This window comes from Exophiala xenobiotica, assembly GCF_000835505.1.
Source record: "Exophiala xenobiotica strain CBS 118157 unplaced genomic scaffold supercont1.4, whole genome shotgun sequence".
In the NCBI taxonomy this organism is placed as follows: domain Eukaryota; kingdom Fungi; phylum Ascomycota; class Eurotiomycetes; order Chaetothyriales; family Herpotrichiellaceae; genus Exophiala; species Exophiala xenobiotica.
The window spans coordinates 517,006-532,646 of NW_013562491.1; the positions used below are offsets into that span (position 1 = coordinate 517,006).

General features: G+C 52.7%; 7 protein-coding genes across 8 annotated transcripts; 4 read left to right on the plus strand and 3 right to left on the minus strand.

Moving 5' to 3' along the window:
- Positions 1-2,328, minus strand: PV05_06359 (uncharacterized protein). The gene has a single exon (XM_013459088.1). The coding sequence runs from the start codon at positions 2,231-2,233 to the stop codon at positions 734-736; it is 1,500 nt and encodes a 499-aa protein (XP_013314542.1). The 5' UTR covers positions 2,234-2,328; the 3' UTR covers positions 1-733.
- A 582-nt stretch (positions 2,329-2,910) lies between these two features.
- PV05_06360 (uncharacterized protein) lies at positions 2,911-4,218 on the plus strand (the record flags this gene model as incomplete). Its single annotated transcript, XM_013459089.1, has 1 exon — positions 2,911-4,218. The coding sequence occupies one exon, from the start codon at positions 2,911-2,913 to the stop codon at positions 4,216-4,218; it is 1,308 nt and encodes a 435-aa protein (XP_013314543.1).
- A 218-nt stretch (positions 4,219-4,436) lies between these two features.
- Positions 4,437-5,443, plus strand: PV05_06361. Of its 2 annotated transcripts, XM_013459091.1 has the most exons (5): positions 4,437-4,602; positions 4,659-4,699; positions 4,748-4,760; positions 4,870-5,116; positions 5,173-5,443. In XM_013459091.1, the coding sequence occupies exons 1-5, from the start codon at positions 4,576-4,578 to the stop codon at positions 5,379-5,381; spliced, it is 537 nt and encodes a 178-aa protein (XP_013314545.1). In that variant the 5' UTR covers positions 4,437-4,575; the 3' UTR covers positions 5,382-5,443. The 2 variants fall into 2 exon arrangements, with proteins under 2 accessions (XP_013314545.1, XP_013314544.1); XM_013459090.1 differs by having other exon boundaries at positions 4,748-5,116.
- Positions 5,444-5,742: 299 nt separating this feature from the next.
- PV05_06362 (uncharacterized protein) lies at positions 5,743-7,249 on the plus strand (the record flags this gene model as incomplete). The annotated part of the gene is made up of 2 exons (XM_013459092.1): positions 5,743-6,211; positions 6,273-7,249. The coding sequence occupies 2 exons, from the start codon at positions 5,743-5,745 to the stop codon at positions 7,247-7,249; spliced, it is 1,446 nt and encodes a 481-aa protein (XP_013314546.1).
- Positions 7,250-8,196: 947 nt separating this feature from the next.
- On the plus strand, positions 8,197-9,013 carry PV05_06363 (uncharacterized protein; the record flags this gene model as incomplete). The annotated part of the gene is made up of 2 exons (XM_013459093.1): positions 8,197-8,209; positions 8,547-9,013. 2 exons carry the CDS (start codon positions 8,197-8,199, stop codon positions 9,011-9,013), a joined length of 480 nt encoding a protein of 159 aa, XP_013314547.1.
- Positions 9,014-9,644: 631 nt separating this feature from the next.
- Positions 9,645-9,946, minus strand: PV05_06364 (uncharacterized protein; the record flags this gene model as incomplete). The annotated part of the gene is made up of 2 exons (XM_013459094.1): positions 9,645-9,721; positions 9,796-9,946. 2 exons carry the CDS (start codon positions 9,944-9,946, stop codon positions 9,645-9,647), a joined length of 228 nt encoding a protein of 75 aa, XP_013314548.1.
- Positions 9,947-13,092: 3,146 nt separating this feature from the next.
- Positions 13,093-15,251, minus strand: PV05_06365 (dihydroxy-acid dehydratase). The gene is made up of 2 exons (XM_013459095.1): positions 15,180-15,251; positions 13,093-15,131 (listed from the first exon to the last, which is right to left on the minus strand). The coding sequence occupies exon 2, from the start codon at positions 14,981-14,983 to the stop codon at positions 13,175-13,177; it is 1,809 nt and encodes a 602-aa protein (XP_013314549.1). The 5' UTR covers positions 14,984-15,131; positions 15,180-15,251; the 3' UTR covers positions 13,093-13,174.
- Positions 15,252-15,641: the final 390 nt, after the last annotated feature.

A 15,641-nucleotide genomic window follows, 5' to 3' on the forward strand; every position in this document is an offset into this window, starting at 1 on the left:
TGTTCATTCATGCTGGGCTTCTTATTGTGTCAGACGCTAGGTGTTTTGCGTAGTCCAGAGATCGACAAAAGACAATGTCCAGTCTATCTCCTCCACTAGTCGTCGAAATGCGTGGAGAGGTTGTCGTGAAAGCAGGCTGATGTAGTGATTAAGTCGACTGAGGGATAGATCTTTTACACAAGAGAAGTCTCAGGGCGTGGGCGCACTTGGGTGCTTTTGGAACGGCCTCTGACAGGACAATTGTAGGGAGTGAGTCTGAGTGGGAAAAGACGTTCAATCGAGCGAACAATGATATCAGGAAGTGTGCTCTGGCTTATTGCGTCTTGCTGGCCGTCGGTATTTGGTCCCTGGAAGAGGTGTACAGCAATACCAGTGTCTATTCAGAATAGTATTGTTGAGAGGTGCTGTCGATATGTCTCGGCACTGGTCGCAGAACAAACACGAGAGCCGCAGCTAAGCCGCATGGAATTGTCCTTTGTTTGTTTCCAGGTTGTTCTGTCTGACTCAGTCCGGTATTTGTCTGAGGAACACAAGATCGAAGACCATTGAGCCTAATGTGCTTTATGCGCGCTGTCTTCTCGATGGACCGAGGCTGGACTATTGGTTTGCTGGGATCATGTTCAGAGGATTCGATTGAGTAGCTGTTTGGAATGTGCCATTCGTCCTTGAGCAGATTGGACTACTGCAGGGATTCACAATAAGGACGTGAGCGAGCTGCTGTGATAGACATCAGTCATCCTTGAGCGTTGGCTTTCCTATCCGCCATGAATTGTCGTACACCTTCGATGCGATTCACGAAGAACATGCGCTTTTTATCATTCTTCCAGACCAAGACCCCAGTTTCGTCAGCATATCGGCATGGGGCTTCATAGTCAGCATTGTTCGAGAAATCTTTCAACAGAAAACCAGCTGTTGTGGTCATTCTATCACGTTCCAACTGCCAAAGATGAATCTGGTCTAGGATTGTGGCTGGCAAAACAGGGACCACGCGCCCCTGGTCGGTGCTGCGAGCTTGAAGTTGTGCTTGCTCGGCCTGTGCGTGTCGCCGCATCTGCGGGTGAGCATGAGCGGTGAGGTAGGAAATTATCTGCTCGGCGGTAATTCCAGCTTGTACCGCACGTTGAACGGAAGCCTTGCTCATTTTGCCAGCGACAAGGTTCGGGTGGCGCGAGCGGAGATTGACGAATAGTGACAGCAAGGCAATCTGGAGGGGCGAGGAGGTGTAGGCGTAAAGACGATAGTTTGTCTCGACGATGATGAAACCTTTCGCCGCACCAGAAGCAGACGACGACAGAGACGAGCCTATAGTGGTATTCGTCGCTGAGAGAGTTGTGCTCGAGTCAGATGTCAGGGTCGTGGCAAGGCGAGTTGGATAGAAGTAGTCCACTGGAGAGCCATCATTGCGAGTAGGCTGAAAGACAATTCCGAAGGAAACGAGATCAGAGAGGCACCGTTGTTGGGTTTCGTCGAGCGCCGAAGTTGAGTAAGCCAGTCCAAGCTCCAGCGATGACACCAAGAAAAGGAACGATAGGACGTCGACCTTGTCCATTTCAAAGACCTCTGCATTGTCGACATATAAGAAGAGCAGAGCCCAGATTTGCGTATTGATATCTTGGAGCACAAAAGCGAACCCCTCTTTGGTGATTTTGGCCGCTTGACCCCGGCTATACGTGCCCGAGACTTCGATGAGATGGCCAGCTTTGAGGAGTTCAATAACTCCTGAGGAGGGTTGGATAGCTGCCTGCTCTGTGTCGAGGGCATTGGCCGGTGAGCCCACCATGTAACCTAGTATACCTTCCCATCTTTGACGCGAGTATTCGTCAAGGTCTTGTATGGTGACCTTTTGACTTTCGGGCACATTGGCGACTTGCCCGAATGATTTGCTATCAGCTGCACCAGTCAACGCCCGCCGGAGCGACCTCGCAAAGTCTTGAGTCAAGCTATAGGCTTTTGTTGAGTTGAAAGTGACATCTCGAAAAATGTGATAGCGATGAAGCAGGTCAAGGGCGTGCTCTCGTTCACCACGGCTGGTGTCCTTGACAAACATTTCCAGCTGCTTGACTGGCATCGGCCGCGGTATGTAGAGAAGCATCATGACAAACGACTTTGCCAGGCTAGACAGGCGTTTTCTGAAGATGGCGAGGGCAGATGCTGGACTTCTGTACAGTCGGTAGAACTGGGTGCCTGGAAGCGTCTCCAGATATTCCCATGACTGTAACGTGCTGTCTGACATCTTGCCGTCTGGGAAGGGTGGATGACGGATCACAGTTAGACCCTGTCATCTCAATCTCCAAACCATTTCGTCTGAATGCCCTCCATGAGATGGCCTTCTCAGGGATTGATGTGGTTGGAACTGCTGCAAGTCGAAAGAGGCGCAACTGCCAAGACCTTGAAAGCCAAGGCACGCTAAGCCTTTCTGGTCATTCTTCCAACGGGAAACACCGAGACACCCGGGAACGTCACGGAAGTGCCTACACAAGGTACAGCAACAGAGCCTTGATATTCCTGGTGTGATTGATCTCTGTGGAAAAGATCTAAAAGGTGCGTTTTTAAAAGGTATAGAAATGCATTGATCACGTGAATTGCGTTGTTGCCACTCCAAGAGCAAACTACATAGTAGAGGTCAGTGCCCCTACTAAGTTAGGCACCCAGTGCTAGGTGCCCGGGGGGTAGGCCTCTCATCGCGAACGCAGGTTGGTCTCGCCTAATGTTATGGGTACAATCGGCCCTAAGTTAGTAGTTAACTCCGAGTCTTGCTTCAAGGCATCATCCATTCCCATTCCCCTCTGATGGTGTAATACAGTATTACTAACCTCAATCTCGGCTTGTATTCTCATCTTTTGTCGTCTCGAACTGCTACAAGTCTAATAAAAGCAAACCAAAGGTGTGTACTGACCAACTCTTCTGGGTATGAAGGACGTCGTGGAGTCATCCTCGCAATCCTCGCAATCTGCCACCAGCGACAAGACTGTCGCTCGAACGCGCAAAACACACAAAAAGTCCCGGTCTGGCTGCCGCAATTGCAAGCTTCGCCGAATCAAATGTGACGAGAAGAGACCCATGTGCGGCAAATGCACCGACTTTGGTGTGACATGCAACTACAACACCAGCATTCCTGATCTCCAGCCATGCTCTGGCGCTGCAGATGGCGTCAGCCCCGATTCGACGCTGGACAAGTTCTCTTTGTCAGCAAACGAGCACGTCCTGAATATGGTCAACATTTACCTGGATGCAGATGTGGGTAGTCCTTCCGAGAGCTTCAAGGCCTTGGGTTTCAAGGAAATGGACCGGCTGAACCGGTTTCAATCAAGGACGATTCTTAGTGTTGGGAACAAAGCGACAGCCCGGTATTTTCGAAAGGAAATGATGCACCTGGCCTGTAATCATCGCTTTCTCATGCATTTGGTCCAATCCATGACTGCTCAACACGACCGATACCTGGCGGGTAAGGCCATTTCCGGTCAGAGTGAGGACGAAAATTACCACATGAGCCAGGGCATAAATGGTGTCCAAACCAGACTTTCTCACCCCATCAGACCTGAAGATCGAGATGCTTTGTTCATCGCGGCATCATTACTGGGCGTAATGACATTCTTCGCCATCGAAGCCAAGTCTATTGAGCATGTCTGGCCACTTGCCGATGGTGACTTGTCATGGGTGAGTCTCAGCGACGGCAAAAAGGTCGTATGGAGAGCCACGAATCCCCTGCGGCGTGACAGTGTTTGGCGACCGGTTGCCGAAATGTACGAACGCGATTTCGGGTCACGGGAAAAAGGCCCGGCGTGTGTCCTGTCGGTCTTCGATCATCTCTGCAGCGAGAGAGAAGGATCAATAGCAGCACTGACCAATCCATATCACAAGACCGCACAATATCTCATTTCGCTGCTTGACCTGGAATTGACCGACTCGACCTGGATCCGATTCCTGGCCTTCATATGCCACGTGGATCCTCCCTGGAAAGAACTTCTCGGGGCAAGAGACCCGTGGGCATTGCTGATGCTCGCGTATTGGTTTATGAAGATTTGTCGTGGGGCTTGGTGGGCATCGACGCGAGCCATTGTTCAGGGTCTGGCTATCTGCGTATATCTGGAGCGATACTATGCGGATGATGCACTTTTGCAAATGGCTATACCGCTGCCCAAGCAGGAATTTGAGGCTGCCCAGAGAGAAGGATTTGGAGGGTTCGACCATATTTGTGATTCCGGCCATATATCTTGATCCACTGGCCGCGTCAGGGAAATTTCAAATCCTATTCAGATTTGCTGTCCAGATTGCTGTCCAGATCTACAAAAGACCTGATAGTACTCCAAGCTTCTCGGCGTGCCTTTGCGTAGTCGGCTATGAGGTCATCGGATGCGGCATAGTTTCCCTTCGCTCATGATGGCTCTGCGTAACGCGTAGTGTTTTCCGAATACATTATTTCCTTCCTCGATACATTCTATTCACAGCTACACTCCTTTTCTTCTCACCAAGTGTTTCGAGGCGTCGACACCTCACCACATTGACGCTGGTGTCCCTGAAGCTTGGAGAGGTCATCTGTGAGGGTTCACCGACCAACATCGGAGGCAAGCGACCATGTCGGCACTCAAGTTTGTGCGCTCTGTACGTCTCCACTCTCTCAATGAAGCTTCAATATGGATTCGAAGCTGAAGATTTAGGTATGGGAGTCCTTTCGGGCAACTTCTGGAGTTGAGCCACGGTAGGTCCCCTTGAGCCGCCAGAGAGGAGTCTCGCTAAGTTGACATAGACTGATCGATGCTGTAAGTTTCCTGTGCACTAGCTGTGCCGAACCATGCCATGATCTGCCAAGAAGCAGCACAGTCTTGTCATCAAGACTGGTATGGGATCTTCTGACGCCGGCCTGGTTAGATGCGGATAACGGCAGCCGAGCCTGGCAAAGTCAACTTCGAACTTCCCATTGAAAAGCATCACACGAACCGATTGGGTATACTACACGGTGCTACTCTAGCCACGATGGTAGATACGAGTGGCTCTCTAGCCCTTGCTTCTCGGGGCCTTTACTCGACTGGCGTCTCCACGGATCTGAGCGTTACCTACCTCAACGCTGGCGGGAAGATTGGCGATCTGGTCAAAGGCGAAGTCATTTGTGACAAGTGTAGGGAACCCCATCTGATATTGGTCGATGTGACGGCCGTTGCTGATCGACCATAGTTGGAAAAACAATGGCCTATACCACGGTCAAATTCATGAACAGTAAGAATCAAATCGTGGCCCGAGGCAGTCATACGAAGTTTGTCGCTCTTGCATGGAAAGACGAGAAGAACATCACGGACGAGCTGAAGCCAGCAGTCAATGAATCTCAAGCTAGCGAGGCTACGAGGTCGAGCTTTAGTGACCGAGGACATGTTGTACGCGAATAGACTGTACATTAGATGGGACTGTCTCGAGAACCACAATATATCTAGCCTGCAGTGGCCTCACTCCCAGTATTGGGTTAACAGACCGTTCTCATTTGCCCTATATCAGTCTCCTATGACCAAGAGCGTGGCCACCGTGACCAACAAAGGACGCAAGGCTGCACGAGGCTGTGGTGACGGAAAATATCGCTGCTATCGTCATTTGATTGGCGGATTTGCGTGAAGTTGCGCTCCAGAACTTTTTGTTTTCCTTCGTCCCTGCAACACGAACACGGACACGGACTGCTTGCTGTCCATGCCAGAGACACGTTGTACTACCCTCTCGTGTCGTGGACCTGCCAAATCATGATCAACGAGAACAATAATGCCACGCGCTTCTAAGGCTTCCGCCCGCAACGTTCCCGGCCTTCCCTCCACGACGTTTGTCCTCGACAATGGCGGCTACACGATCAAGGCAGGCTTTGCGCCCTCGCAGCCAACCCCGGACGACGAGGTGCTCTTGAATTGCCGGATAATCCCTAACGCCATCGTCCGCAGTCGCGACAGGAAAACTTATATCGGGGCGCAGTGCGAAGAAATCACCCAATGGAGCGAAGCCTTGTTCCGCAGGCCAGTCGAGAACGGCCAGGTCGTGAGCTGGGAAGCACAGAAAGAGATTTGGGATCAATCGTTCTTGGACGAAAAGACGACTGGGAGAGATTTGTCGATCAAGAGCCCGGAAGACACAACTTTGATTTTCACAGAGCCGCCAAATACCATGCCAGCACTACAGAAAAACGCAGATGAAATCATTATGGAGGAATGGGGATTCGGCGGCTACGCAAGGGTGCTCGGTAGGTATGGCTTAGCCAGGGACAATTTTACGATGCAGAAGAGATACTGACCGTGGGATAGGCCCGTCTTTGAACGCTTACAACGACCTGCATCGTCTCTTTGAAGAGTCCGCGGCCTCTCCCGACAATAATTCCTGGGGGCAATTGCCTATGGAATGCCTTCTCGTCATCGACAGTGGCCACAGCCACACCACAGTCACTCCCCTATTCAAGGGCCGACCTTTACACCGCGCTGTCCGACGTCTGGATTGTGGAGGGAAGCACTTGACTAACCTGCTGAAAGAGATCATATCTGTACGGCACTTCGACCTACACCAAGACACCAAAATAGTCAATGATATTAAAGAGGAAGTATGCTACGTCAGCAATGATTTCAAAGAAGATCTGGAAAAGACTTGGAACGGCAATAAGGGTCATCAGAAAGCGGTGTCAGCCAAGAGGCAAGAGGGGGACGCAGATCATGCCATGAATATCGACCAGAAATCCTCGACCGAGGAAATTCGAGTTGACTACGTCCTGCCAGATGGCATTCACATCCTGAAAGGCTTCAGCCGGCCTCACGATCCGACCCCTGCAGCACGGAAACGCAGACAAGCTGCCCTCGCCGGTACCGCCGCAGATTCCGAGATCACCATGACGCTTGGAAATGAACGGTTTGCCGTTCCCGAGGTCCTGTTTTCGCCGAGCGACATTGGATCCAAACAGCCTGGGATCCCAGATATCGTTTTGCAGTCACTCTCAGTGCTTCCGCCTCTCGTCCAAGCGACGATGCTGAGCAATGTGCTCGTGGTGGGCGGATGTGCGAAGATGCCAGGCTTTGTCGAGCGCATCGAAGCGGAGCTGCGGATGAGAGTCAAGACGGAATGGGCGGTTTGTGTGCGCAAGATGGAAGACCCGATTACATCGACGTGGCTAGGTGGTGCGAGAATGTCCAGCCGGTCTCCTGAAGTGGTGAGAGAGTACGGAGTGACGAGGGAGGAGTACCTTGAACATGGTATTGCGTGGGTCGCGAGACGGTTTGCTTATGGGGATAGGTAAACCATCCCGCATATGCCCCTTGGAGGTACGGCGTACTTTGACGCTCGTCGATGATGAAGGCACTCGGCACCAATGAATCCCCCGTCCTGGAGAGACATTTTGACCACGACCTGTGCACGGAGAACGCCTATTCGACAATCGTGTTTTCCGGCCCGAAGGCGTTCAATATCCTGGTCGTTGTAAAGGGTGTCTGCGCATGCATGGGCACAGATAACGGTCGTGCTGTTTTGACTGCTATCCTCCAACGGCCAAATCCTACTCCGCTTCGACTTGAGGGCTATACATGGAGGCTCATGGATGACAAAGGTTCTGCATAATGCACTAAGCACGGCTCTGCCGTGTCATTGGAGGTTAGACAAATCAACATTGCATGCGGTCCAGACGCATCGATGCGGGCCCAATACCAGTCACCTGGACCAGACAAGTGAGCAAGCATGATGGGTTTTCATGTCTTTGGCTTCAAGGACATGCTAGGCCTGGAGGCCTGAATCATTGCATCATGAACAGCGACAGAACTGCGCCAATGTTGACGAAGACAAGAAAGCGGGACATGAAGAGAGGAAGAAGAGGGCAGTCCAGATTGCCGAGGCGCCAGTCAGTCTTGCAGATCCGCTTCACGGGGCCGAAAGGCCAACAACGTCTCTGTTTCTCTTCTCCCTTCCTCTCGCTCAATTCACCCTACGTGTTCATTCCAGTTAGCTGAAGCAGAGACATGGAGCACGATGTAGGCATGGTCATCCTGGATTCGATGCAGACGTTGTACCCAGTGCATTGGCCTTCCTCCAAGGACGGCTCGATGAGACACTTTCGATGGCCCAGCTACCTCTTCGTACTTGCTGAGTGCTTTCATACGCGAGACGAAGAGCAGTAATGGCCGTATATTAAGAGCTTCACCCGCTCCGAATCCCTCGACCGTTTTCTCCTCCATTCCTCTGTGTACGAACAACATGTCTCATTTGAGTCAGTACTACAATGCCCACCTTGCCTCAAAGCTTCACCAAGTTCTTGTCCAGACTTCACCGATCCAATTCATCTCACAACAACGCCATCCCGTGTATCAGAAGAACAACAGCGACAAGATCCTGACTTGGTCGCCAAGCTTCGCATGGCCAATACCAATCTTGATCGCATGAACCTGCTCCCAGCCGATTCGGACTGGCTCTTCGACTTCACCAAGCAAGACAAGTACACAAGTCTCTCCAGGTGGCGTCATTAATGCCAATGCAGCGACTTTTCCCGCCACGGTCGGCCAGGGCATGACGCTGGTAAGCTTTTTGTTTATCTTCGCTTCAAGCAGACCGTCCCGCTGACCCCTTTGATGCAAAGGCGATGCTCAACCTGGGCCCGTGCTCCCTGCTCCCACCACACATTCACCCGCGCGCGACCAACTACGTCGTCGCCATCTCCGGAACGACCATGACATATACGATCGCCGAGAATGGCACGCGTACCGTGTCCGAGACTCTACGCTCGGGACAGATGACCATTTTCCCGCATCCGTCGGTCCACGCGATGATGAACATTGGCTGTGCGAACGCGCAGCTCATTTCCGCGTTGAAATCGGACGATACGGGAACGACCGATCTGGCAAACGCCTTCTTCGGTCTGCCGCAGAATATCTCGGGGACGGTCATTGGCGGTGGGTTGAGCGTTGCGGGTATCGATGGGCGGGTCGCGCCAGTGAGGACGGCGTCGACCTGGGGGCCTGAGGAGTGCATTTCTGCGTGCGTGAAGAAGGGGAAGATGATCAAGCGGGACTTTTAGAAGACATGGCATGACATGATATGATATGATATGATAGCACCTAAGGGTAAGGTCATCTAAAGTACGGGTTGATAAGGACGGGGTTCTGCCGAGCAGCTAGACAAGGGCAGTATGGAACATAGGCATCTATACATTTAAGACTGAAAGTACAGTATCAATGTGAATGAAATATCGCAGTGGAAATGGTATATCCTTCTCATCCGCTTTTCAGCCACAATACTCCCACTCCGGTCCCGTCTTGATGACACCTGATGAAGGCCATAGACAGATGTCTCGGGCACGTATTCGGCGCGATCGTACTTCCATTCCGGCAATTATACCATGGCCTAGGTGCGGCTGTGTGACAGGTCTCTTTGAACATTGACAGTTCGTTCGTTGTCTCTCGTCCATGGATCCTCCTTTGAATGTGAACTTTAAATTAGATTACGGGGTGGCGTTGATGCATCACTTGTTGAGCTGACGGACCCGGCAGACACGTGTGTGACGCCGCAGGGTTTTTTCGTCTCCCACTTTTCACTGGCTTTCGCCGCGGCGGTCTGCCGTCGTTTGGCATTGAAGCAGTCTGATAATTCGTGCAGTCGTGCAGTCGTGTAGCGTTATAGCATATATGCAATGTTCGCTTGCGAGGCGATCATCTGGACCAGGCCGGCATATTCTCACGTCGGCCAGGCGGGATTCTCGGCTCCGGAGGCTCGATGTTCTTGATTGCTGTAGACGGGGAAAATGTCAGCGACTAGAGACTATGACTTTCGAAGTAGAGGAAAGGAATATGCCAACCGTACCTGTGACGGCTCTCTTGAGTAGTGAAGGTTTCTTGTTGGCCTGCGCATGTGCCTCTGCCTGTGCTTTCTCTTTGTCGGTCATGATGGAAGAGGTGGAGGTGGAGATGGAGGCCGCGTCGAAGGACGCTCCGGGCTTAGAGTCTGGTGCCATTGTAATTGGTAGGTGTTGAGGAGCCTGGCACAGATTGGTTGAAGTCGTCGTCGTGACGGGCGTTAGAGCTTCTCGTGAGGATGCTGCTTTCAAGACGAAATGTCCCGTCTAGGATGGTTGTAGTTGGGCTTCTTCCTTTTTTGGGTAGTGCTTTGTTGTGAGATCAATGAAGAGGAGAACCTGATTTCTCAGGCCACGAGGACGTGAGCTTTATAGACCTCACTGGCCTTGTGCTGACTCGGAGTAAAGGCGTGCTAGTATATGCCTGAGGCGGCCAGGCAGCAAGCATTACAACTACCCATCAGGTTACCTACCTGCAAGCAGCCCTCCCTTACAGGCCGGCATCATTCCCGTAATCGATCAGGACAAGTGGATGGTTGAATCAGATGCCACAATTGGCCAGCAACAAGTCAGGCTCCTGCTCGTAAGAGTCACAAAGCAACTGTTTGTGTGGGTTCTTACATACCTAGTATTCCGGACCATTTCCCAATGCGATGGGTATGACAGTCCCGCAAAATGGAGTCCTCCGGGATATGGTGGAAAAGGGTCATCATGCAACACCGAGGCGCGCCTGGACACTGGACTCGATTTACGGAGTATCGGCGTGGGATTTGTGGTTGTGGGAGTCATAATCCGTGCACAGTAAGCCTTGCACAGCCTCTATCAAGCACGCCTCGACCTCCCAGTTGATTTGCCTGAGAAATGCCTATTTCCACAACTCTTTGGCTGGGAGAGAGCGAGAAAGTCACCCTCCTCAACCTCCTTCAGGTATCGGGTACGCAGGGACAAGCTTCGACACGTCAAAGCTTGTTGCCGGCTGGTATTAGCCACGGCTAGCCCAGAGGATGCAGCGCCCATCAAGTCATCTGAGTGGTGACTGGTCTGTTTGATTACCAAAGAACTCGAACCAATTGCAGCTGCAGGCGCGCATATTGCGGAGCTCGTCAGGCGCGACGTACTCGCATTTATCTTGTCTGCCTGAGTCACAACAAATGTTGACGTCGTTCTCGCTCCTGGATCTTCTTTGGGTAACCGAAGAGCCCATCGGGCGAAGAAGAGAAACTGAAGAGATGCTCCCTACTGTAACAGTGGAATGGAATGCAATCTTCGCTTCGAAAACGGCCGTCAACAATGGGACACCATTGCAGGCCTTGGTCTGTTGAAGACGATCCTTCTTCGGACTTTGACGCATTCCCTCCTTCATCATTTGCGAGAGTGACATCCAGGCAGTCGAGTTCCTCGCAATGCAATTCGCTATCATGGCTGCAACCCTTGTACCGCAACGACAGAGCTTGCATGCAGACACCCAATCGTTTACGTCAATGCACGAAGCTGGCGCAACGAGTCTCGAAATGTTGCTCGCATCTTTTGACCGCCAAAGACCAGACCCCTTCAACTGTTCGGCTTCGAGTCTCATGGAGACCTCGCTCGCGCAGCTTGGTGCTTGCTCCAACGCATCAACAAATGCGGTTTCTTTCTCTTGATGCAAACGTCGTGGACTTCGATATCAATAAGGAGCACTTCGAGCGTGTTGAAAGAACGCCATTATCTATCTTGCCAGGTCTGCGAGCTCCCGAGCACGACCTCATCGTTCTTGGCCCTTCTCACTATCGACATTGGAAGGTTTTTTTTCGTGAGACTGACAATAAAGGGATAAGACGCAGGAGATTTGCAAGACAAGTAAAGGATCTGGAGACTGGTGAATGTCCGAGCATCTAGCTACTTACCAGGCGTCGACACAAGCTCTCCTCCGTTGTTGGAGTCTTTGTCTGAATAGGTAGGATGGTGGCTGATGGATTCTTTCGTTGACTCTGCGGTCCTAGTGGAAAGAGCCTGATTGATTCTTCACAATATGCGTTAACGCTTTAACATACATCATCAACATCAATTGTCCTGCGCAGCGTTCAGCCTCGTGATGGCGTTTATCCTGTCTCTCGGCGTGTTTGTACCCACGAAGGACAATTTAACCCGCGCCCTTTCGATATTCTCTTCTTCCTTTCTTTCCTCTCTTTCGGCCGTCTGTCTCATAAACATCAATCATCAAACAAATTCTCTTTCGACAGACACCACACTCATCAGTATGGAATCCTGAAACCCCCTTGAGGAGCCGTCTGATGCTAACAAAGAGCCCAAATAGAACCCAATCCACCACTTTCGAGCCTCCTCCTCCTCCTCCGCCGCCGCCTCCTCCACCACCACCACCACGATGCCGGTGCCGTGGTTTGTGTCTCGGGTCGTCCTCCCCTGCTTGGCCGTCCTGGCGCTCCCCTGGGTGCTGTCTTGCGTCTGGGCTGTGGTGCTTTTTGTCTGGCCGGTTGTGGCCGTCATCACGGTCGTTTACGTGGTGTTGTGGGTGCGGTTCTCGTTTCCGGACGAAACCGACCCCTACGTTTTCGTCGTGTGGTTTCTTGTGTTGCTGGGGCTCGTCGTTTGGTGGTTGGTGCTTGTGGGTGGCGTCTTTCTCCGTCTCTTCGGCCTCTGAGGGTAAAACCTCAAGAACAACCACAAACAAGTAAGTAATTCGCCCTTTCAGAAAGAGCAATGGGACTGGCGGGCGTCGAAACAACACTTTACCGAGTAATATATGCTGATATCATGGAGTTAGCAGACAGAAAAGACCTCGGAAAGCTGCCGAAATGGCAGGAGAGAGCGTCCTCTCTTTGTCCTTTTGAAAAAGGACGGTAGATACCTGAATAGAGGTGTTTACCCAGCAATTTTTCCTGATCCTTCCTTTCCTTGTCGCGCACCCATCCTATCGATATCGAACAACGCCCATCTGATGTGGTGGCCATTGCATCCACATCGCCGTGACAAGACCGCTCTCCACATGGCGTCGAACTCATTCACATGAGGCGGGGTGTCTATGTCTGTTAAAGACGCACGCCGTGAGCCCAAGAGGTGGTTACACTGTCCCCTTTATGCGGCCTGTGTTTGCCTCCTTTTCAGGGCTCCGTTGGGATGCACCATGGATCGGACGTCGACTTCGATGGCAACTGGTCATGGTCCTGTCGATGCCGATGATGTAGGCCGTGACTTCAAGCGACAATGATTCTATCTTGCTGATGACACCGATCGTAGGGTTCAAAAATACTAGTTCTGTTCATTGTTTACGATGTGGGTTGTGGCTTCAAAGATGAAGGATTTGTTCATTATCTACGACGCTGACCATGGTTTCGAAGATAACGCGTTTATTCTCTACAACGTGTCCTGTGAGTCCATCATGCTTATTCAAAAGAGGTCAGTGACGGCGCCGTGGCTGGCATCACTGACCAGAGCAGCATATTTCGCCAGCACGCCCCTCGTGACCACCATCCTCGGTGGTGTCCAGGCTTTCCTCCGCTTCTCCATCTCCTCTTCGCTGACATCCATCGAAATAGTATTCGTCTCCGCATCGATGGTCACCTCGTCACCATCCGTGACCAGAGCAATGGGCCCTCCAACCGCGGCTTCAGGACACACATGGCCCACGATAAAGCCGTGAGAAGCGCCAGAATATCTCCCGTCCGTCACGAGGGCGATGTTGGTCAGCTTCGCACCCATGATGGCCGCGCTGGCCTTGAGCTGCTCCGGCATGCCGGGCCCTCCCTTTGGACCTTCGTACCTGACGATGAGAACCAAATTCTCTCCTCGGGGGATCTCGCCGCGGTTCAAGGCTTCGTTGAGTTGCACCTCCTTGTCGAAACATCTCGCCTTGCCGCGGAAGCGCAGTCCTTCTTTGCCCGTGATCTTGGCCACCGCGCCGGCCGGAGCGAAATTGCCCTTGAGGATCTGGATGTGGCCGCTCGTCTTGATCGGATTTTCCAGGCTGCGAATCATGACCTGGTCGCTCGGCAGACTGGGCCAGCTGGCGACGTTCTCGGCCAGTGTCTTGCCCGTCACCGTCGGGATGGAACCGTCCAGCAATCCTGCGGCGATGAGCAGCTTTTGGACACTCGGCACGCCGCCGATCTCGTACAGGTCGGCCATCAGGTACTTGCCGGATGGGGCGAGGTCGGCTATGAAGGGGATCTTGTTGCTCACACGCTGGAAGTCGTCGAGAGTGAGTTCCACGCCGGCCGTGACTGCCATGGCGAGGAAATGCAGGACGGCGTTCGTGCTGCCTCCCAAGGCCATGGTGATGACGAGGGCGTTTTCAAAGGCAGCTTTGGTCAAGAGTTTGTCCGGCGTGATGTCCTGTTCCAAGCACACTTTGATGGCGTCGGCAGCTTTGGCGCACTCTCGCATTTTGGCGGGTGACGTCGCCGGCGTCGAACTCGACCCGGGCAGCGACAGGCCCATGGTCTCAATGGCCGTGGCCATGGTGTTGGCCGTGTACATGCCCCCACAGGCGCCAGCGCCAGGACATGCATGTCGCTCCAGGTCGTCGAGGATCTCGTCTTTGGTCTTGGACGTGTCGCCTCCGTCGTCGGGCTGTTTGAGCGTGTTGTACTGGTACGCACCGAAGGCCTCGTAGCACGTCACCACGTTGACGGGTTTGCGCAGGGTCTCCGAGTAGCCCTTGTCGATGGTGCCGCCGTAGATCATCAGACTCGGCCGGTTGTGCCGTGCCATGCCCATGATGCAGCCGGGCATGTTCTTGTCGCAGCCGGGGATCGTGATGTTGGCGTCGTGCGCCTGCGCGCAGGTGACCGTCTCCACGGAGTCTGCGATGATTTCGCGCGTCTGTAGACTGAACCTCATCCCCTGGTTGCCCATGGTGATGGCATCGCTCACGCCGATGGTGTTGTACTGCCACGCCAACATGCCGCGCGCGGTCAGGGCTTTCTTGACCTCCTTGCCTAGGTCGAGAAGGTGCATGTTGCACGGGTTGCCCTCCCACCAGACGCTGGCCACGCCGACGTGTGGTGCCGTCTGCATTGTCCGTCGGTCGGGCACGCCGGCTCCGAAGAGCATCGCCTGGGCGCCGGGGAAGTCATGTTCGCGTGTGAGATGGGTTGAGTAGCGATTCAGCATGGGTTTGCCATTGACGCCCGTGGTTTCGGAAGAGCGTACAAACTCCAGGTATCGGGGTTCTTGGAAGCCTCCTTTCTTGTCCATCTTTGCCAAAGGTTACTAGTACGTACTTGCAGTGGATGGGATAATCCTGATCGAGGCAAAGGGAAATTTCAAGCTGGGGTGCCTTTTCCCTTCAACGCTTGGAGGTTAGAAGTTGTTCTTCTTCTGGCCGAGGGCAAGTCGAACAGAACTCAGAAATCAGTATTTAGTATGCTTTCAAGGTCAAGGCGATCATTACTCTTTATTACTCGTGGATTTGTAGACAGAATCTTCCATCTTCCCCCGCATTCAACAACGCCTTTGATCGGTGTCTTGAGCCGATGTGGACGAGGTGCGAGGTGCGAGGGGTATTGAGGGACCACTACAAGACATGGATCCTTGAACCAATCAGAGGAGCGATGAATCTAAGGCTCGATTGTTGAACGCGGCACGTGACATGACTGTCTCCGGACTGCGACTTTTCTCCCCGGACCGTCCCTTGACGCCAGACACCTATAGTGGCACTTACTACCTACTATGTAAGGTGCAGTGAGTCTTCGATCGATCAGTCTCTCTTCCCGCGCATGTTCCAGTTGCCATACTATGGTACAAAATGCTGATGACTTCGGCTTGTCTGATCCATGACCGGGCCCTTCGTAGGAACAAGCGAAATCTCCATGAAACCCCAGCGCGTCTCAATTTTACAATTCCTCACAACACC

Bases quoted from the DNA above. Each gene is read 5' to 3' on its own strand.
- PV05_06359 (XM_013459088.1), bottom strand. From the start codon at position 2,233: ATGTCAGACAGCACGTTACAGTCATGGGAATATCTGGAGACGCTTCCA.
- PV05_06361 (XM_013459091.1), top strand. From the start codon at position 4,576: ATGTCGGCACTCAAGTTTGTGCGCTCT. The intron at 4,603-4,658 runs GTACGTCTCCAC...CTGAAGATTTAG, and splicing joins CACTCAAGTTTGTGCGCTCT to GTATGGGAGTCCTTTCGGGC. The intron at 5,117-5,172 runs GTAGGGAACCCC...GATCGACCATAG, and splicing joins CGAAGTCATTTGTGACAAGT to TTGGAAAAACAATGGCCTAT.
- PV05_06365 (XM_013459095.1), bottom strand. From the start codon at position 14,983: ATGGACAAGAAAGGAGGCTTCCAAGAACCCCGATACCTGGAGTTTGTA.